Here is a 23,369-nt window from a genome sequence, read left to right on the forward strand (position 1 = left end):
TTTGATGTAACTATTGGTATCAAAATTCTATTTTTTAGAGTTTCGGTTACTATTGAGCCGGGTCGCTCCTTACTACAGTTCGTTACCACGAACTGTTTGATGATATTAGAACTTCTGAATGGTTCTAGGGCCTCTAGGCTATCTAATATGCTGCTTTTTAGGGATGGTATTTAATTCTCTGATATTTTCTTTGTTTTGGTATTATAGAATTTTCTTTCGCTTCAAGTTAGAGTGTGTCTTTTATAGATCTATGAGAACTAACTTCCGAGAGCAAAACAGGGAAGTTCAATGTTCCTTTAGAAAAAAAGCTCATATGTGCTTGAATGTGAAAATCAAGGTATATTATATTTTAGATGCTTTGCCTAAGGAAGCCTACTGCGACTTTGAGAAAGACTGGTGTGGCTGGAAATCTGATGACGCAAATTATCATTGGGTACGATTTCAAGGCAACACTGACAGAACTGCAACAGGACCACAGTTCGATAGCACCTTCAAAAACACTTCAGGTAATTGAAATAATCTGTTTTGAAAGCAATAAATCCTGCATGGAGTATATTTGCATGGCTCATCATTTATAATCTAAACTTGACGTGTCTTCCTTTAGAATCTAGAGCAGGAATGTCGTGTCGAGATCTAGACCAAATTTAAATTTTGATCAAATGTTTAAAAACGACTCCTGAAACACACAAGTCGTTTAATTAGAACAATAAGTAACTTTTTTTTAAGTGCCGAGAAACCGTAAAAATATTTAATTCCTTTAGATTTCTTAGTGTTAATAGAAAGTAACGCATTATCAAAGTAGTTTGTTCGAAGTAAAACATTAAAACTAAGAATAAGAAAATCAATTTAAAATTCTTAATTCAATATTTCTAATTTAATTTCGAATGCTAAAAACCAATATATTTGAGACCTTTGTGCTTCTTAACTGTAAAAAATTAAATCTTTTTCAAAGTGACGACTCTCCTGGAAAAAAAAAATGATAACAAAACACAAAAAAACGTATCTGTTCAGGGGGAAAAGCAGAAATTTCCAGCATTCCGTTCAGGGATAACATTTCTGATTATAGTGGTTTATATATCAGCTTAGTGGTTCATATATCATCTCATGGGTAACTGTTGCAATGCAAAAAAAAGTTGACGGCATATTATTACTGAAATTGCCCCTTGTTAAGTTGCTTAGAAATCAGCAACTTTTCTTTAAGGTCAGTTGTGTCGGTCACTGTAAAGCAATCCAAAAGCTTCTAAAACTTGCTTCGTCTTTTCCATTCATTCCTTGTAAAAAAATAAAAAAATCAACAATCTAGTCCTCCCACGGTATCTTCTCCTAGATGCAACCTTACCCCCTATCTAATATCTTACAACACAACAACCGAGCCATCTATATCTCCTTGTCTTGCCATTTTCCCACTCTTCTGAATAAATGCGCCCGCTGTTAGTTTTTTCAATTTTTCTTCATTAGCTTTGTCAAATTTTAAGCACTCCTTAGGTCCAATCTCATTATCCACATTTACTCTAGCTACAAAATTCCTATTCCAAATTTTGACCCGCTCTCCCTTTCCTAATTCAAATCTTTTTAAACACTAAATATGAATTAAAGAGATGTTAAGTGGAGGCCAAGGAAAAAATTCCCTGAGATAAGAAAGATATACCCAGACGACATAATAGTAAAATATTGTATTGGCATGTTAAAAATTGAAAGAGAATACTCAGTCTGGTCTTGTGTAGTAAATAAGCCTTTAAAATATAGAGGTTGTGAAGATAGAGCTAAACCATCTGCAGGTTATAAATATGATTTTCGAAAAGGGGAAGTACTTACCAATTTTAGGAAAACTTTAGACCCCTCTCTGAAAAAGATGATAAGGTGATAAAGGTGATAAGTTGACTGTTCAAATTTTAGACTTAGGCATGCTGGTGATAAAGTTTCAAGAGAAGAAGAGTGTGGTTCTAGGAAAAGAAAGGATGCATTGACCTATTTTTCACTCTTAACTTGATAATCGAGAAGTGCCTGAGTCATCAGACCCCGTTATTCCTCAGTCTTATAGATTATGGAAAAGTGTTTAATGTAGCGGATAAAAGAGATTTAGCGAAGGATGTATTCTTGTAAGGTATACCAGTTAATTATATTAAAGTGATTAATGTTTAGTACGAGGACAAAATTCCTATGGTGAAGGTGCAAAACAAAGTTAGTAGCTGGATTTGCATTGAGTCTGGAGATTAGCACGGTTGAGTTTTATACCCATTTAGATTGTTCTTTTTGTTGGATTTCGTCGTGAGGAACACGGCAGAATCTATGGGAAGCATGAAAAGTAAAACTCTCCTAGAATTCTATTGCGCTGATGATTTAAGTGTCCTAGATGAAAATGTTAGCAAAATGACTGAATTTCTGGAGGTTTCAAGAGTTCATAGTGCAATGAATAGGTTTGAAAATTTCACAGTTTTTTCACAAAGTTCACAGTGTTTTTTCACAATTGAAAAAAGTTTGGAAGAATAGGAAGATAAGTCTACGAGCAAAGATTAGAATATTGGAAGGTACAGTGATGACACTAGTCAGTATGATTCCAAAACGTGGGCATTTTGTGAGATGGAATAGGATTTGTTAGAAGTTTTCCACGAAAATTGTATATGGGTTGTTTGTATGTCTAACAAAACCTTATACGAAGTTATACAGAAAATATGCTACTCCGCTTTCTAAATGACGAAAAAATAGTAGACCTGACTAGGATAAGTTTTATTAATGAAAAATAACAGATTTTTGAAGATTATCCTTTTTGACCAACGATCTGCAGCTAAACAGAAAAAAATCTTCAAGTTCATCCAGGAATAGAGTGAGAAAAGGTCGTAAGAAAAGATTTAAAGGAAATTAAAACTTTTTGGGACGGTAAAAGGAGGGAAGCTTTAAATAGATTGGGATGGAGGAGAAATGTGCGCAGCTGTCTTGGCCTTAGGCGGCTCGGTGCTGCAATGAGTTTCTAGTAGTAGTTGTAGTAGCAATATAATAAATTTTACTACGTATATATATAAGACGAAGTTAATAATTATGTTCCATTTGAAACACAGAAAAATTTATGCCATCTTAAATAAGTTTTCGCGTTTTTGTTTTGGTATCAAATGGCAGAACCATAAAAAGGTACGCGCTTAGAGACTTAATCCTAATCTTCGTCGTAAGTTTCGTCCAATGCCAAGAAATCGCGGATAACAGCTTTGATTTGAGTCATTTAGAGCCTTACTTTTTTCTAATCCCTGATTTTAAAAATAAAAAAATTGCTATTTAAATTTTGTTACCTTTTTTGTAGTTCATGCTATTCGCATGGATTAGAAGAAAGTTGAGTTTATGTAGTTTAGTAAGAAAGGGTAGGTCTAGAGTTGTAGGCTGTCTTCTATGAAATTTTGACGGCTGTATATAGCTATATCCCCCCCTCCTAAGTGAAACATTGAAAAACACTTTCCTTTATTAGTTACTTCCTCATTCCGTGGTCTTACCAAGAGGGTATTCAGGCCCCCCTCTCAAAGAATTAGATGCTGGTTCTGCTTAAACTTGTTTTTCCTTGAACTATTATTCTTTTCTAAAAGATTTTGGTAATATACAATAAAAATTTGTTTTTATGAGTGTGCAAATCGTTTATTTTTGTCTGAATTTGGTAACGGTAGAAAGCATTATAGAAGAAAATTAAAAGCATACTTTCAAAAGAAATAATTTCTATATTAATATCAGACTGATAGATTTTGTTTTCTCAGCATTTACTGCAGTTTGTCTTTGCAATTTTGTTTTTCAGGCCACTTCCTCTATGTCAACATGTCTCAAATATCTCTCTTTGCCGAAAGGGCGCATCTTGACAGCAGCAAGTTTTATCCACCTCCTCATTATCACAGCAACAGAAGCTCCCCATATCATGGTTCGTGCCAGGTAGAAATTTTCTAACTAATTTTCTATAGGTAATTTTGAATCTCTTTTATTGTTCATTCTCAGTTATGAAAATGAAAGAATCAATTTATAACCACCACATTCACGTCTAAAGAATTCAAACTTCACAATAATGAAAAAGAGGAGATTTCCATTAAGGCCTTAGTCTTTAGTACCTCAGCTGCGCCAAAGTCATGGTGACATATCTAAAACAAATATTTAGCAATGTTCACCCAAAATCTAAGTCGTCCACTGCTACGCAGTGCTCATTTTGATACAAGTGACATGGGTATCTAAAAAATATTAGTTCATTTCCGAAAGCATTCTTTTCGGCCTAACAAAAAAGTATTCTTTTCAGCCTGACAAAACTTGAAAAATAATCTAGATAATATTAAAGTAATTTTCATCAAAAAGAGTTTGATTGCTATGCTAAAGGTTAAATTACCCTGATTGGTTACCTTTTGAGATAATAGACCAAAGATTAGGTTTTACTAAACGATCACGGCAAACATAGAGATACCAGGTGTTAATATAAATGAACAAATAAATCTTAAAACGAGCAAAATTAAATTGAATATTCAATTCAAACTTAGAACCAACACAAATTACTATAAGCAGAAGTTTGGTTACTCTTCTTTGCAACCAAATTTGCTTGTGTCAGTAGTGACCGCCCAATTACTCCAGGAACACACATAGGGGGTAAACCTGAAGTTGCTAGCCCCTCAATACGTTATTACGCACACCTGGACCCTACGCAATGCTATTGCGCACCTGTAAGGGTATAGCCCACCTAATTGTTGCATCACATAGAGTGTATTCCTGGAAAAGACCTCCAGGACCTGCCAATGTGGGACCTCAAGGTATTGCGCTCTAGCAAGCAATTACACTGGACCTCTAGCAACCTTTTCCACCGGGGGAGATAACCTAACCAGGGGGTCCCTAACCTAACCGAGCAACATTTTCCACTGGGGGCCCTAGCAATCAATTCGTGGCCCTAGCATCCGATTCCGAGGGATGCCCTTGAAATCAATTCAACTGGGAGCCTCTAGTAGTCAATTCCAGCCTAGAAGTAAATTCCGACGGAGGCCCTAACAATCAATTCCAACGGAAGCCCCTAGCGGTCCATTCCAAAGAAGTACTAGCAACCAAGCCCACTGGAGCACTAGTGACCAATTCTAAAGGGGGCCTTAGTGAGCAATTTCACCCAGTAGGTGCTTGTTACGTAATGTGTTTAGTTTACTTTTGGTTGTTACGTAATTGGAATTTTTACAGTCTGCAAGTCGAGCAGGGAATCCATGGTTGTAACTGAGAGAGATATACACGGGAGTGTTATGTAATTATGGTGCACGTACTGGATGAGAGGCAATCCAGCGTGACTTGATAGTTTTGTTGGAAATGGCATTTTGGAAGCGAAAACGTGGGGTGTGACGTAATGACGATGAACAAGTGGATTGAAACATAATACTTTAAGATATTTTTATCTTCAGATTTTCATTTTCTTCAGGATTTCATTTTCTTTCGAGGTGCTTTTTTTCTTTCAAAGCGTTTTTTTCTTCTGGATTTCATTTTCTTCCAAGGTGTATTTTCCTTCAAGGCTTTTTTTCAGGGATCTTTCATAACCTAAAGATTTTTCGCCCACATTACGATTCAAAAGGGGTTTCTCCTCAATGGAATGGATAACTGGACAGGTAGACTTTGAAAGCCTTTCTGATATTATTATTCAAGCAACACTTTCTACGTGACATCCTATTCCACGCACGGGGAAATCCCTGCCCGCTTTTTATAGCGATTAAATGGTTCGTATGTTTCCAATGCTTTCCACATGGGGTGGATAAACATAAAAAGACTATTGATTTTTGCATACTATTGCTTATAAGGATAAAATATATAAGCATACTATTGCTTATAAGGATAAAATATATGCAAAAAGAACCATGAATTACAGAAAGGCAGGGGGGCATAACAACCAATTCCAAGACGGGTAGGGGTACAGGGTCATTATTAGAGGGAAATTAATCATATTAAGAGGTATTTCTGAGGGGTCTTAATCAAAATGCATTGTTTCTATTGGTCTCTGCAGGTAAAAGAAACACATTTTGTATTTGGTTATTTCTGAGATGTTTTAATGAAAAGGCCAATTTTCTTTGAGCAAAGACTTTGCATATTTCTCGCCACCGTGACAATATGTGGCTGGCACTAGCAACCAACTCCAGACGGGAAGCTTGCTATTCGAGATATATTTAAACCATATTAACAGTTATTTCTGAGAGGTTTTAATTGAAATTCTACGTTTCTTTGAGCCAAGGCTACGCATATTCACGTTCGCCCTGACAATATATGGCTAGCCCACCCTAGCAAGCTATTCCAGAGGGTGGGGGTTTATGACAGATAAATTTAAACCAAAGTAACAGATATTTCTGAAAGGTCTTACTAAAATGCCTGATTTCCTTGGCGGGGTGTTAGATTTCAGTCCCCTCCCACCGCCAAAAATTCTTTTTACAACTCCCATCTCAACTTTAAGCTGTAAAACATGTTATTCCAAGCAATTCACGTCACCGTGTCACACGACACTCTCAGGTACCCTTCATCATTCCAAAGGCATTTTTCAGATATTTCCATGATAAACATATGATTTAAATTCAATGCTTCAAGTTTTTGCAAATCAACCGTAAAGTAATGCACCATCTCCATTCACGCCACCATGCGAAATTATGACAGGCCCTCTGGCACCCTCTAGCACTCCCTCATCATTCCTAAGACATTTGTTGGATATTTTCTCTTTAAAGATTCTGCATTAAATCCATTGGATCATGTCTTCGCAACCCAGCCTTCCGTGATACACCATGTCAATTCACACTACCGTTTCACACTACTACTGGCCTTCTGGTGACCCCCATCATTCCTAAGCCATCATCCAGATATTTTGTTTTTAAAATGAATGCATTAAATCCATTGGTTCATGTTTTTGCAATCCACCCCCAACGTGGTAATCCTGTCAATTCAAACCACCGTGCCACACTATGAATGACCCTCTGGCACTCTCTAGCACCCCTTCATAAATAAAGTGAATACAATTCTCGCTTTCCCTGCTTTTGACCCCAGTTAAAACGGTTTCACCTCTGATTTTACTGGCTTCCACCCCGGTTCAACCGATCCCAGTTCCCATTATGTCCGCTCCGATCTCAACTCTAAATCCACTTCTGGTTGCGTTAGTTATCGTTCCCCCTCTTCTGTTTCTGATTCCACCATTCCAAATCCGCCAATTCCGCTCCAATTACCGCCAATTTCAAAATTTTGCATGATACTGCCTCCATGGTAATCTATGGCTGGTCATCGACAATAGATAGTCAATTATTTGTTTTTGATCATATTCCAAGAAAGTTTGTGCAGATGATAAAGCTGTCGTTGCTATGAATGCCGGCAATGAGAAATATTTGAACTATGAAATAAGCATTAATGGGGATCTTATTAAAATGTATGTGTGTGTTTTCATGACAGTGAGGTGTTAAGTTCCTTTGGAATACCGAAAAAAGCCAACATTACTACTAGTGGATATGTGACACTAACATTTCCAGAGATGATAGTACTAAAAAAGAATGCAAGTCTAAAACTTTTAGTTGATGACTAGGGTCGACTGCTTGCTAAGACTTCTACTAACACGTTACCTGATGATAAATCCTATCGCCATCTTTCTTATGTTAGTATTCAAAAGAAGACTAGAAGAAGACAGCCAGTACCACTGTAACGGTATCATAAGCCATATCCTATCCAGGTTCCGAAACTGCGACCTATGCAATATAATGTCTTAATAGACAGTGATACCACAGGTAAAATAAAAGGAGCACTAGCAGACATCATCTGTATGGAGATTAAAGATGAATTGACCAAAAACAAACCCCATGCAAACATTACTAGTTAAATCATGGAAAAGGTGAAGATGAACTATTTCAAGAAAGCGTGAGCTCATGATAAAGTTATCGTATCATTGAATGTTCGCAAAGCGAAATATTTGAACAATGATACAAACATTAATGGGGATCGTTTTGGAAATGTATGCTTACGTTGTCATGACAGTGAGGGGTCAAATTTCTTGGAATTGCTTAGAATTTCTACTATGAAAATGGTGGATATGTGAGGGCAACGTTTCCAAAGATGATAGTGCTCAAAGAGAATGCAAGTCTAAGACTTTTAGTTGATGGCAAAAGCCAACTTCCTGCTACTGTTGCTGGTAATACATTACCTGTTGATAGATCCTATCACTATCTATCTGGCACTATCATTCAAAAGAAGTCAAGAAGAAGACAATATCCAATGCAAACTTATGACCATTTTGAAATAGAAGGAGGAAGAAGAAGGGGACAAGTCTAGAAAAATTGCTACTGAACGCATAGAGTCTTCTTACCCCTGCTTTCCTCTTTACTACTCTTTTTGGTAGTGCTTAACGGTACATGAATCTTGACATTGATAAGGTGGGCATACCGTGGAATATTATAAATATGATTTAAATGAGAGCTAAAATCTGTCTCCGTGCAAAATTAAGCTAGGTCTAGATTTGGTCCAGAACAAGACCTAAGGCCTGGCTCGGATATTTCAAGCTTTCTTTTAAATTTCGGGATATTTCTCACTAAAATCAGCAAAAAAGTTTGTTCTGTATTATTGCTCCCACTGACAAAAACAATTATTATTATTACCTTGTGGAAAAGCCTTCTCAAAGATGCTGGTCATAATGCAACACTAGGGACCATTATGTACACACAGCTGAGTAGCATATAGATAGATAGATAGATAATTTTATTCACCCACTCGATACAAAACCACAAATGGCACGAATGGAGTATAAAGAAGAAGAAAAAAAAAACAAAAAAACACTTAACTGCAAAAACAAAAACAAACGTTACGATACACCGCCAATAAATAAAAACATTATTACAAAAACTCACTAAGGACGAATTGCAATTGCCAGACTACTAGGCCCAAGCGACCCCAAAAATTCAGAACGACGTTTCGTCACAGCAGCAATCGGATCTGTGATACCGAACCTTGCAGACATCTTGGAATTTTTAACCCACGGTGGGGTATTTAAAAGAAATTTTGCATATTTGTAAAAAAGTGATCGAAGGTTTCTTTTATCGCTAACACTAAATATATGCCAAAACGGTGATAAAGCCAGAAAGTGTGGGATCACCAGTGCATTATATAGCCTAGCTCGAATTTGTCGATTATATTTCGCTTTAGTTGAAGATAGCGCCCCGTAAGCCTTACGTGCCTTTTCTGCGAAATTACTTATTTGGCGAGCACGTGTAGATGCCATGTTATGACCTATAGGCATTCCTAAGTACATTATGGAGTCAGACAGTGGAACCTCTTGAGCACCAAATTTGACAGCAAGATCTATACAATCTGCATTTCTCCTATTGAAAGCAACAATCTCGCTTTTACTTGCATTAAAAGATAGGCCTATCTCTCTATAAGCATCATCTAGAATCTGAAAATTTTCTTCAATACGAGACAAACATCTACTTAAATTAAAAATATCATCTGCGTAATTAAGTAATGTTACATCCAAACCTCGGAAAATGCAGCTCATTTGCACTAACTTTTGGGCCTCGAGAACACTATTATTATACAACCGGGGTGACGAAATTGCACCCTGCCTAATGCCCTTTCTAACCGGAATAGCATTTGGTAATACAATCGGCCCGTTAGGAGACGGGACTTTAACTTGGACTCGAAGCTTCTTATACATATCCCGAAAAGGCAAAATAACCGATCGGTCCACACCACGTTTATGAGCAGACACTAATAACTGGGGATGTATCCCAGAATCAAAAGCACGTCTAACATCGTGACTCGCTAGAATAAGGGATTCATTCAGTTCATCAGCTTCTATTAATATATTAGCAAGAATATAATGGACGTGCTCGCGACCAACACCTTTTTTAAATCCGAACTGATTATCGGGGGTAGAACATTGAAAAGCAATATGATCTATAACTAGCAATTCCATAAGCTTACATAAAACCGGCGAAACAGTTATAGGGCGGTAAGATACGCATTCAGACGGATTTTTCCCTTTTTTCAAAATAGGTGTAATTACTCCAGTACCAAAAACGTCGGGAACGAGACCAGAATTAAAGATAATTTGGAATAGAAGCTCTAAATGACTCAGGAGACCAGCAGTACCATGTACAAGATGCAACCCACACAACTTGTCGACACCTTTCGATTGTTTCTTTTTTAATTTTGAAATTGCACGAATCAGATTAGGAACAGTTACTATGTAGCCAACACCAGAACTAGGCAATTCCATGAACTTATCAAGTTCGACTTCATATTTATCTTCAAGATCTTGTTCGGGTGGAGAGAACTCAGAAGTAAAGTGGGACACCCAATCTTGCTCAGAGATCACAGGTTCGACACTATTCTGATCACCATTACGTTTAAGAAATCTCCACACAGCATTTGGATCATTACTTATCAATTGACTATGTTGATCGATCACTTCACATTTATGCTTAGACAAAATCTTAGCAAATCTGCGTTTGCTGAACAGCCGAACTTCATTTACAACACCTGATTTCGGACGACCACACTCGTTCCAGAGCCTAAGCCAAAATTTTGCACGACCACATGCTTCACTTAGAGCAGGGTTTTCGGACCACTTTGGAATTTCCGTTCCCACTCGGACTCGGGAAAGGGTTTTAAATAAGCATAAGTATACTTTTGTATTTAATTACTGCTAACTAGGTTTGTCTAATTTTTGTTCGGTGGCTTAAGTTGTATTTAAACGACAATTTAAATTTTCAGTTTGTTATAATGAAAACAAATATTTTCAATCATTGGTGTGTTGGAATTCTGAAAGAATAAACATTTCGTTAAAAAAAAGCTCTGGACTGCATGCCTACACCAAAGCCTGACACTTATTTTGAAGAAGAAAAATGTTTTTTTAATGCAAGTCTTGTGCTCAAGGAAAGTAACGTTCAGAATTATTTTAGCTTTTGGCTGTTTTTACAGTTGATGAAAACGGGCTAAAAACTATTAGACATAGAACTTCATTGAAACGGTAGACTATATAAGAAACTATAAATTAGAAAAAAGTAACCAGAGGAACATATTTTCTCTGATAGACTATCCGCTCTCGGCCTACTTGATTTCTTCAAAAAAAATTTAATTCAAAATTATTAGTAAATAATTATATAAGTTTAAGGTTGAATCATACGATTGGGCTCATTTTAGAGTGATTAAGTGAATTAAACCCTTTGAAAGCTAATTAACCCACCATAAAAAATTCTCTTGGACAGCCTTGTAAAATTTGAAAGTACAAAAATCCCATACTCTTTCGCATTTCAGGAAAGTGCCAGTTTCATATACTTATACAAACATAAGGATGGCTTATTTCCACCTATATTGTATCTATATGTTACTGAGGATGAGAATATATAATGTCTGTTCGCTTTTGATGTCAATCTCGCTTCTTAATTTTATCTTAAATCTTTTTTTTTTGTACAAAATTCACAAAACCACTTTTAAATTTGATATAGAACGATCCATTCATACAAGATAGTTAACAAAAAAAAATTAAGAAAAGTGTAAGATCTTTATATATGAAACGGTTCAAATTATTCTTCTTGCTGGCCCATGCCCCCTTGGAATCTAAGGTTTTGTAGGATGTATCTTACGGTTTCCTTTATATTCGTTTTTATTTATTTTTTTGTATTTGGTTCATTTTTTAAAAATCTGTTCTGTTTCCCTTTGTAATTTTCCAACCACTAACAAACTTCTTTATGCTTGCCAGATCTAGGTTTTCCTTAGCTTCTTGCTAGCTAGTTGAAAAAATAGCCCTGTTTTATCTAGTAAGAATCATTTCTAGTTGTTTGAGATCAGGTGCAATTTCCATCTAATAATTAGTAAAATACTCAATCTATGTGTCAGTTTTCAGACATAGCCTATGCAATTAGATTTTAATCGTCTTTCTATTTTTAGTTTCGCTTTTCTTACCACATGCACGGGCCCCATATTGGAGAACTGGTATTGACCTATATAGAAGATGGCTACAGAACGAAGACAAGTAAAGATCGGCAGGAAGTTCTCTGGAATAAGCAAAATGCCCAAGGAAATGTATGGAGACGAGAAGTAGTGACTCTACCTCAGAACATCAAAAATATGCAAGCTAATTTCTGTTTATTTATCTATTTTTCAGTTATGAATTAATTCGAGCTTCTTAATGCAAATTCCAAAGATTCTTCGTCTTTTTATCAAAAAGTTCGTAGTAACAAATTGTAAGTAAGGAGCGACTCGGCTCAATAGTAACCGAAACTCTGAAGTGTTACCCATCAATAGCTACGAGACTGAGAAAATGTGCCTGATTTTTGAAAAAGGGAAAACATCCCTGGAAAGTCAAGGAATCTTAAAGAAAATGGCACCCTCTAGTTCAATGTCTCAGAGAACCTTATTGTTGAGCTGTCAAGCTCCTATCTGCAAAGATTACAAATTTTATTTTTTGACAGAAGACAGATCATGGATGTGCTTTTTTCCCGGAGTGATCGTAACGGATCAATGGTACTAGAATATCGTGAGAAGGTTCATTCGAACGTAAATTAAAAGCTTCAGTGCTCTTTTTAAGCAACTAAAAAGATTCGAGGGTAACTAGTCCTCTCCCTACGCTTTTCTCACCAAAGTCATCCGGTCAAAATTTTGAGATAACCATTTTGTTCAGCATAGTAGAAAAATTCAATAACTATGTCTTTGGGGATAACTTGACTTTCACCGTCCCTGTAGAGAGGTTTCTAAGTTATGAAATTCGCCCATTGTTTATATATGGTATTTTTTACTGGGAAATATGCTGATATTTTTTGGGGGGGGGGGATTTCAGCTGGATGGATATTCCACGGGGATAGTTTTCTTTCGTAAGGGAAATTTCTGGGGGATGAACTTTCCTGGTGAAATGTTACACTGGGGGAATTTGCAAGATTTCCAAAACAATTTTTTTATTTGTCTTACTTTCTCTCCGTCGACTAAAATTTACATATGGAGATGTTGAGGGTAATTTTCTGTGGGAATTATTTCCACTGGAAAAATCCTCCGTGGAAGAATTTTTCAGAGGAGCAACTTTCCACGGGGAAGGATATCCGGCAAAAAATTTCTACGGAGGGATGGATTTCTGGCATAATTTGAAAAATAATGAAAAATTAAAGTCTTTTTCAAATGAAAGTGTGGTAAAATGAATTTCTCAGCCGTAATCGTCCACAAGAAATTTTCCAGAGGATATTTTTCTGTCGGGAAGAGGCTGTTTTACTTGGGAGGAACTTCCCATATAGGGATTTTTCGTCGGGGGAGGGGGGAATTTTCGGTGGAGAGGGGGTTGGATTTCCCGACCTTATTTAAACAATCAGAAATAAGATATAAAATAAGTTTTTCAACTGAAAGTAAGGGATAATAGTAAAACTTAAAACGAACATAGGTTGCTATGTATATGAGAAGGTTGCCCCCTCCTCAAATATCTTGCTGGTTATGCTAAAGTTTGAATTCTTGTCACAATTCTTTAGGAAACCAAGGAAACCTTTTACTTAAAACCAGTGAAGCTTTTTTAAAACCACTGAAAATTTTTAGCTTGAAGAGTGAGGTATTGAGAAGGTCCATCATAACTAATAATTTCTGTTCGTTTTAAGTTTTAACATTGCTGCTTACTTTTATTTGATTTGTTTTAAATTTAATTCCTATTTGAGGCAGTAACTTAAAATGCATTGACTATATTAAAGAGGGACAAGGCTTCAGTATACGTATTATTAGTATTTATTTATTAGCTTTTTTTGTCAGAGCCGCTTCTCATGGAAGGAGTGGTCCTATAAGCTTTGGAGGGGCTTTTTTCAGTTGGCCATTGAAGATATTGGCACCTCTTTTTAATATGCAAATATGACTAGAGGGGAACCCGTCCCCACCCATGACATTTCCCACCAAGGACTTCCGCTCAAAATTTTTAGTCATTTTGTTGTAAATAGTCCGAAGATCAAATAACTAACTCTCCGGGATATAATAACCCCCCAAAGCCCTAGAACAAGGGCTGTAAACTGTACAAATTCCTTATTGTTTACATATAAGGCTTCGTACTGGAAAAATGGGGTATGTTCGTTCTTAGGACTCCAAAAAAGCTTAAGGTATTAAGGTGAAAACTTCAAGAAATGTTGAACAAAATCAAAGCACACTATATGCAGGATGGTTGTCACTAGATTGTATTACCAGTGTCTAAGGAACGGCTGAGCTGAGGGTATTAAGTCTATACTTTTAGGATATGCTGAAGAGGTTGTTGAAAAGTAATCGGTGGGCAACCAACCTCCCCTCGTATTTCTTTTAGGCGCAACCTCTCTCAATGCTGATCAAAACACTGAAAAAGTCATTTTGTTCAAAATTGCAAAAAGGTCTAATAAAAAGGTCTAAAAAAGTGTCCGGGGATATAATGGCCGTCCGGGCAAGGACTGTGAATTATTCAGCTTACCCAATGTTTGCATGCACATTTAATTATTGGGAAAAAGATGAATATTTGATTTGGGATGCTAAAAAGGGGTTGGAGGGTACCAGTCCCCTCCTATGCCCTATTTAGCTGTCAACTCCGAAATACATCTGGTCGAAATTTTAAAAACCTAGTCTAAGATCAAGAAACTTTGCCTCCGGGGATAATATAACCCCCACAGCCTGTGGGATAACGGTTGTTTGATGTTTGATCCCGCGTCTTCAAAAAGGCTTAGGCTATTAAGGTAAAACTTTCAGGAAATGCTGAAGAAGATGTCGAACAAAATCAAAACATACTAGGCCTATATAGAGAGTGGTTGGCAGAAGGTCGTATCAGCATTCAGCAATGTCTAAGGAATGACTGGGGTATTAAGCTGAACCTTTCAGGGCAAGCTGAGGAAGATGTCGAAGAGTGATCGGAGGGAACCTACCCCTCTTTAAATGATCCCTCAGCACTGATTGAACCTTTGAAAAGCCAGTTTGTTCAAAATACTCAAAAGGTTTAAAAATTAAGCTTTTGTTCATCCTATGCCTCCACAGCCCCCAGGGTAGAAAATATAAAGTATGCAATTATCTTGTTTTTAACATGCAAATTTTATCATTGGGAAAGGGTGGAATGCTTCACCCTGAGTATGTCCGAAAAGGCTAAGGCTATTGAGATGAATGGGAACGCTGAGGAGTATGTTGAACTAAATTTTAAGACATTATGTCCATCCAGGTTATCAAAAAGTGCATTAACTTCAGACTTTCAGGGGCAGCATTACTGCTGCTCTCACTCTGACTGCAAGTGGACTGCGACTACTTCCAACTGCTACTGCGAATACTTGTGACTGCGACCAAGATTGTTTGTGACGGTGACTATTTGTAGCTGTGATTGCTTGCGACTTTGACTATGACTACTTGCGACTGTTACTTTTTGTGACTGCCACTATTTTTTTCTATGGCTGCCGCAAATTGCAACTGCTACTTCTTTTGCTTGCAATACTTTTTAGAAAATGTCGAGGGAAAGCTGAACAATCAAAAAACGAACTATGTGAACGCTGGTTGTCATTGGCGTTCATCTGCAATATCTCGGGGACTGCTGATAGTTTTAAGTTCAAACCTAGAGAGTATGATGGGGGGGGGGATGTTCAAAAGGAATCAAAGGGCAGCCAGACCCTCCCTTACCTACCGTAGCTGAAAGGTCTGGTAATTATGTATGTGGGGTGGCAAGCCTCCAACCTCCACAGCCCCCGAGCTAAGGTTTATGAGCTTTATAATTTACCTCTTGTTTTACACAGTAACTGCGACTAATTGCGACTGAGACTACTTCCACTTGTGACTACTTCTAGGAAATGTTGAGGGGAATGTTGAACAAGTCAAAACACTATATGCAAGCTGGTTGTAAAAACAGCACATCAGCAGTGTCTAAGTCCCCCCCAACGCTTATTAAAATTATGATATTGCCACTTTGTTCAAAATAGTCACAGGGTCTAATAACTGTGCCTCGTGGAATGCCATTGTCATTATAAAAAAAAAAAAAACGCTTGGACCCAGCTTTTTTTATTATCAAGTGTTTTCCTAATTTATATTAGGGCTCATTGTTACCCAATCATATTTGATTCTTAATTCATAAAAAATAGAAGTTTGACAATCAAGCATAAACTTCAAGTCGACTGTCAATTGTCTTCTAGTCTTTGGCATATATAAACAAAGCTGTGTCACAACCTTACCACTAGCAAAAGTATTTGTAGTTTTCTCAACTAGTCTTAAAATGTACGCTTGACATTTTTCTCATCTGTACAAGTTTTTGAAATTATCTTTTGTTTCTTATGTTGACTTTAAAGAGTGTGTTTAAAAAAATACATTTCAAGCCCTGGTCTTTTTGAGCCAGGCAATATACTGTTGTGACAATGCAAATGTTACGAGATATAGTTTTACAAAAGAGAAAAAGAATGAATAAAAGTGACCCTTTGCATGACGATTGGGATTAACATGGTTAGTCCTTTAGCAACAAAGTTTTTTTTTTAATCTTGAAGATCAGATAGAGCACGGATGATATCAAATATTAAATTTTTAACGCCGTTTTGGCTGAAACAGCATATTTAATGTGTTTCCGAATAATGAAAAAATCACAAAATACATCGATTGTGAAACGAGATGCAACAGAAACGGTTGACTGCACGTGTGTATGGTTGAAGGGTATGGTTAAGAATCAGCCATTTCTGAAAGGTCTCACGTATTACCTACAGAATTACTACAGCTGTTTCTCTTGAAAATTAAAATTTGTTCCTATTTTAGGTACTTCTTACGCTTTTCTGCAAGTCGAGGCATCGGGACTAATGGGGATATGGCAATTGATGATGTTAGTTTCTCACCCGAATGTTTCGGACTGCGTAAGATTTCTTTGATCTTAATTAATATTAGGGGACTCTAAAACAAAACTCTATTTTACAGAATTACACTTATAGTTGGCACTGCTTGTTTTGGAAGTATTCAAAGACTTTCAAAAACTAACTAATTTTCTTCAAGACGCAGGTGCATGATACGTAATTGGGAATGTTTTTCTAAGCGATGCATGTGGTAATTACTTAAAAACCTATGAGGGCTAAGAAAAAACTTTCAGAGGCCCGCCAAATTATGTTTTCTTTTATTGTTTAAAAAACCGTAAGTGCCAGGGCTTCTTTACTTAAGGATTTTTTTGGCTGTTACGTAATAGTGTTTGGTTGTTACGTAATAGAGAATGTTTAGAACCCCCAAGATCCAGGGAAAAAACTTCAGGAGCCAGCCAAATCAGGATTTCTTGTGAGGTTACGTAATAGGCTTCAAGTGTTACATAAGGGAGTTATTTCCTTAAAAAAACCCTACTAGGGCTAGGAGAAAACTTTCAGTTGCCCTCTCGAATAAGGGAAATGGTTCTCCAATTGTTCATCATCCAATATTTTCATGTTTAACGCACGTACAACCTTTTGCTGTCTACAAACAAAGGATATTCCGCTATTTTCTATCAGCATAACCGTTATAGAGAATAACAAAGTTACAAAGGCACAAAGGTTTGTTGGTAAAGAAAGGATATACCGCTATTTTAAGGAAACAGATGTGTCACGTGATTTCTGTTCTTCTAGCGGAAATCAAGCAATTATTTATTGTCCCCGGGGAAAAAAATGGGTATTGAACGAAGTTCCCCACGAGTCTTGTACTAGATTTTCAAGGTGATACAACACGACTTTAAAAAATAGATATTTTTCAAAAATACAAACAGGTAAGGCTTTATGTATATACCCTCTCCCCCAACCAAGCATAAGGTACGCTTATCCATATTTAACTTACTATAATGTTCTATTTTGGAATAGTAATTAAAAACCAATTCCCTCCCCATAAAAAGTAGTTTTATCGATGTTATAATGCCCTTATTCTCTCATGTCCAAACATATATTTTTTTCTTCTTCTGCTATTTCAATGCTCCTTTCATTATCATAGAAGAAAGTTGGAATTCCATAAACAGCTTCGTGGGTTAAATCCTTAATGATAGCTTCCATCACGTTAAGGGTTAGCTTCCAGCGATTTGTAGGGATTACCTTAACTGTTAATGACCCTGAATAGCACGATACAACCTTGCTTAAACTTTTCATAAGCAGGTATATTGGGATTAAACCATAATTATAGCACGCTGTCAGATGTAGGGATAGTTTCCTGTGTGTGGCTAATGTAATGCATACCGTTAGATAATTGAAGGAAAAGGTTTTTTACATTTAAGCCAAAATACTTACTTTGTGCGGTAAAATGTGGGCCTATACAATTTAGCTTTGAGACTTTTAACCAGTAAAATGTTAAAACCAGCCATGTTAAAAAACAGTCTGTTATATTTAAGGTAAATGCAGGGGGGTGGAGCTAGTTACAATCTTTTGAAAAAGCCTTCAACACCTCCACACGTGGTAGTATCCATACAGATCCAATAGACATGTCATATTCTTATGTCAGCAAGATTCGGGCACTTTTCGAACGACAGATTCGGATGGTGGGAGGGCAGGACTCTGGTAAAGCATCAATCGCTCGCAGAATTTTTATTTTAAATTGAAAAGACAGATGAGGTGTAATCACAATACTTACAGACGTAAATGAAGACACTTCACCCAGACTTAAATAATTCTGAGGGTTTGTTTTTGGATAGGGGGGAAGTATTTTCAATAGGGCGGGAAATCCTAATGATATGAGAAACGGATTAGTGATTTTGTTTATTGAGTTTTTAAATTTAATTGTAGTTAATTTTAGAACTTCATTTTAAGAGGCGGGAGGGTTAAGATGGATGCAAAATGTAATACAGGTTTAGAGGATTGTAAAAGTGTAAGCCGCTTTTCTTTCGACAGGGGGTTTCAATACTTGAAATACGCAGTCCTTGTCACAGGACATAAATCTCGTTTTAATGATTCCACTAAGACACATTTCGATGATTTGGCATTTAATGGTGTTAGGGAGGGGGCAGAGTTTTCTAAAGTAGATTTTAATTGTTTAAGGGGCAATATTCTGTAACACATAAGGGGATAAATATTTTTGAACGGGCTGAAGAGCATTTAAGGTTGTGGTTTTAGTTTTACAGTATGATACATAATATGAAGAGGGAGAACTTAGATATAAAATGTGCGTAATATATTCAGTAAAGTGTCCGTCCACTGAATCTGTGAAACACTGTATATGCCTTCCTTCCAAGCCTGCCGAAGAACCTGATTCAATTGGACGTTTCTTTCCTATCCCCCCATTCATCGGGTTTTAAGTGGGAGAGAAACAGGGCATGGGTACTTGCGACTATTTTCCATTGTGTCGACCTAGATTATATACAGAATATAAATTAAAACATCACTTTAGGCACTGCAAGCGTCATGGCTGCCAGTCTGTTGAGACGGTTTTGGCGGAAAATACCATCTTGCAGTTCAAGAACTTCTAAAGTTCGCTCATACAGAGTGACAAGGTAGAACTAGACATCGAGGAAAAACTCATGGATGTGTGCGATCCATCAGGCTCGAATTGTCTTAAATAGCATGAAGCCATTGAAGTCTCTTATGGGGATGCTCAGAGACTCTAGTAATACCTTGCAATCGGTAGAGGTATTTGAAACGTTGTTTGGGGAAGATTGTTTAGGCGCAGCTATGATTGCACTCATTAAACGGCTAATTAGTCAATTCAACGGCTGCGCAACGTAAATTATCTAGTAACTCTATCACCAGGGGACTAGTTGGGAATTAAAAATAAAGATATATGTTGGGCGTGTAAGAAAAAATTTGTTTAGTATAGTGGGGAATTTTCAGTCTACGACCATGATTTGTTAAGTAATCCTATCAGGTGGAGTAACTGCTGTGGACTGGCACATAAATCTCGTAATTTAAACGTTAAGCAGCAATATTTTCTACCGATTTACATGCACAATTCCAACTATGATTTGAAATTTATATTTCCACCATTGGCATATTTGCAAAATGGTGAAATTGTAGATGGCCTATGGCTTAATAGTTCTTTTTAATAAAGCATGATACCCAAATTATCTGAGAAATTGCTGCTTATAGGATTCAGATGGGACACAGTTGCAAATACTAATACGTACCACAATAAAATCCGTTTTTTAAATTCCTATAGTTTTTTCCCCCGAATCCCATTAAGCCAATTGATTTCAGCATAAAAAAGTGACAATTTTAATAGTTTCCCCCTTCTTAAACAGTGCTTTTCAGATGGTAAAATGTATAATTTATTAACGTATAAGGGCCTATACCAGTATGAGTACTATAACTCTGCCTCTTGGCTACGTTAGAAAAAAGCCGTCCATCGAAGTGTTTTATGATCCAACGCCGACTATGAATTTGCTTTTAAAAGTTTAGGCCAAGGGAGGGTGTCCAAATTGAGAGAATTATTTTAAAATATACCTGCCAAGGGAGGTATTGACGTTGTCTGATATTGTTTGTAAAAACACGGATAAAATTACCGAGGAAGTTTGGTTGAATTTGGGATATTATTTTTAAACCCAACATCTGGTGATTGATTTATTTATTAAAATAAGCAATGAAAAACAGGTCTGATTACCGACATGGATCATTCATAGAAAGATCCATGCGAGGAGGGTATGTTTTTCACGGGGATCGTTTCATGGAAACTGAACCGATTGCACAACGCATCGGTGAAAAATTAAGTGTGGTTTTCCTGAATATCAAGCCCCTTTATCCGTTGGTATTGTGTCACTTCTCTTTGCAGTGTGGGAATTATAAATGGCTTGACAATCCTAGCGCTCAAAATTTTCCCAACATTTCCATTGCTAAGGGGAATGGACACAAGGAGGGTTTTTTGAAATTGGTAATGAAATGCCAGTGGAAATCATCACTCGGTAAAGGACTTTCTTTTTCGCGTGAAAAAAAAACAAGTGCAAAGGGATTCATTGAGTCCCTATAATACATCTTTGGTAAAGGATGGAGGTTTACAGTGGTTACCTTCAAAAAACGCTTATTGCTGACCTTCAACCGAAACAGAATATTGTTTTACATCAAGTTCTTTTGCAGTGAATACTGTACAACGGTTTCAAGGTCAAAAAGATTCATAGAGCCCTCCAATTTGATCAAAACGCATATATGAAGACGTTTATTGACACCTACGTCAGTAAACGATCTTGGGCAAAACGAAGGTTGAAAAAAAATCTTTAAACTCATTTTAAATTCAGTCTTTAGTAAGATATGGGAGAGTATTTTCTCTAGAAGTCGTTGTGACGTTCTAACCAACCCAAAAGAATGCGCCAAAATCATTGCAGATCCGAATTTCACACACGATCGTAGACTCCAATATGGTCCTTTTGCATAGAAAAAAGAAGCTTAGCATTACATAAAAGCATTACCACTGGCAGTGCCATATTAAAAATTTCAAAAAAACTCATGTTGGAACTTTACTACAATGTGTCGAAACTCCAATGGCTGGGGGAGGGGCAAATTCAATCTTATCACAGGAATACGAATTCACTCCTGTTAAAGGCTAAAACTGAAAATCTATTAGATTATTTCAAAAATGGTACGCACATAAGCTCCCGATTGGACTACACCAGCTCGGAAGAGTCCTTTTACCTTGAGCTAGTGAAGCACGAGGCCCCAAATAAGTTGTTATTTTTCAAACCCCAGACAGGGAGTGACTTGATATCCCACGGTTTGCTTGCAGGTTCAGAGGTGTACTTCGAGGTTATCAAAAAAGTCTGAAAAGGGGTGCCTTCACACTGTGTGAAGAACAATTTTGACATTAGTGTTTGTAGTAGATCGAATGTGTGCGGAAAATAATTTTGTTCCAAGAGCAAATGTCTTGGCCATTCGCTCTTTAAAATTTCAAAACTATGCAATTTGAGTTGAATAAAATGCCATGTCAGCCATATCAGACAAAGTCTATTTGTACTTTGACGGCATGAACGTACTACGAAACTGTCATTTCCTGACTTCGCATCGAGATGTACGTGCATAGTAAAGGCGGCACCTCGGTCTTGAGAAAGTTCAATAGTTGATGGGAAGGTCGTCCCCCTTTTTTCTATCTTTACAGTTTTTTTGTCAGTCTCCAGCTCAGCAGTATTTTTTATCTGTTGTTATTTTTACTTTATTGCGCAAAGTGGAACTGTTTAAAAAACAGCTTTATATTATGCTATTGTTTTTCTTGTCCCACGTATCGCCCAACAATAGCGGGCACTGCGCTTTCCGGTCGCCGCAAGGTTCGCTTGCAATTTCAGATCGGGGGCATGTTCAAATACTCTATAAACGTTGTGTTTTTATATTTCTGTAAATATGCAGTGAATTTATTTGTATATTAAAGAAAACATGTAATTATTGTTTTTTTACTTTTTGTTTAACTGATTGAAGTTAGGTAAGGTTAGTTGTCTTTTGACAGGGACAATTTAATATGTATCTATTTAATACTTTATGCAAATCATTTCTTTCAGACTTTCAATGTCTGGCAAAACAACACTTTTAACGAAAATAATTCAAAGTCGTAATAAATTTTCTTTAAAAATTTTGAAAATATCTATTGTTTCTATAATGTTTATCAAGAGTCCTATGATAAAATAAAGACTATTACACCAGACCTAAAATTGATACGGGGGATATGACGTGTTCATTAGTATTGAACCAAACTCGTGGTTGATTATTGACGATTTGGCCGAATAAATTGAAGAATGGTCTCAGGAGATGTCACATTTTTTATTGTCCAATCTCATCATGAAAAAAACTTCTGTAATCACTTTTCTCCATAATCTCTTTCGTCAAAGCAGCTATTTGAGACCTCTTGCTTTCAATTGTACTTATTATACCATATATGGTGTTGTTCCTGATTCAAGTTCTAATATAACTTTAAGCAAGAAAATATATCCTGGTGAACAAAAATATTTACTCTTGGCATACAATAAAGATACGAATAAACCCTATGGTTATATTCTATTGGATCTCAATCAAAACATACCTGAAGAGTTACTTGTGGTCACGGATGTTTTTGACAACGAAATTACCGTATTTTATCCATGAATAGTAAAAACGATCTATAGTTGCAATCATCGCACTGAAGAAACTACATGAACAAATGCATTGTATTGTATTTTATTGGATTAACGACGCTTCTTGACTACTAAGGTCCCTGCGTCGGCCCTGCAGTGCATTCCCGCAGCATGATTCGATCTCTGGGTCCCGTATTACCAAGCTAAGGTCAAACCCACTGTGCCACCACAGGACTGAACACATGCATTTATTTTCTTTCATAGGTAATTCAAAACCACGGCTTTACAACTCTATACTCAAACACTGGTTGACAATGAATTCATTAATCTCCTATCTGAACTTTGTTTGAATTATAACTGAAGGCAATATTCAACTGCCAGAAGTAGTTAAGCAGCAGACAAAGCCACATCGTTCACTTATAAGTGTCTTGGCTTGCAAAAAGAAAGGAAAGGATTTTGAAAGAAAACAGCTTTTTCAAGCTGGTGGTAG

At 36.7% G+C, this 23,369-nt stretch overlaps 1 protein-coding gene across 3 annotated transcripts in view; it reads left to right on the forward strand.

Moving 5' to 3' along the window:
* The window catches only part of LOC136028895 (leukocyte tyrosine kinase receptor-like), a 244,527-nt gene that overhangs the window by 139,384 nt on the left and 81,774 nt on the right, over window positions 1-23,369 (forward strand). For all 3 annotated transcript variants that reach the window (XM_065706861.1, XM_065706864.1, XM_065706871.1), the window contains 4 exons: window positions 354-506; window positions 3,773-3,903; window positions 11,884-12,065; window positions 16,687-16,781. In XM_065706861.1, the coding sequence (XP_065562933.1) occupies window positions 354-506; window positions 3,773-3,903; window positions 11,884-12,065; window positions 16,687-16,781 (561 nt within the window). The remainder of the gene's footprint in view (window positions 1-353; window positions 507-3,772; window positions 3,904-11,883; window positions 12,066-16,686; window positions 16,782-23,369) is intronic.

The sequence above is a fragment of the Artemia franciscana genome, chromosome 1, assembly GCF_032884065.1.
Source record: "Artemia franciscana chromosome 1, ASM3288406v1, whole genome shotgun sequence".
In the NCBI taxonomy this organism is placed as follows: Eukaryota; Metazoa; Arthropoda; class Branchiopoda; order Anostraca; family Artemiidae; genus Artemia; species Artemia franciscana.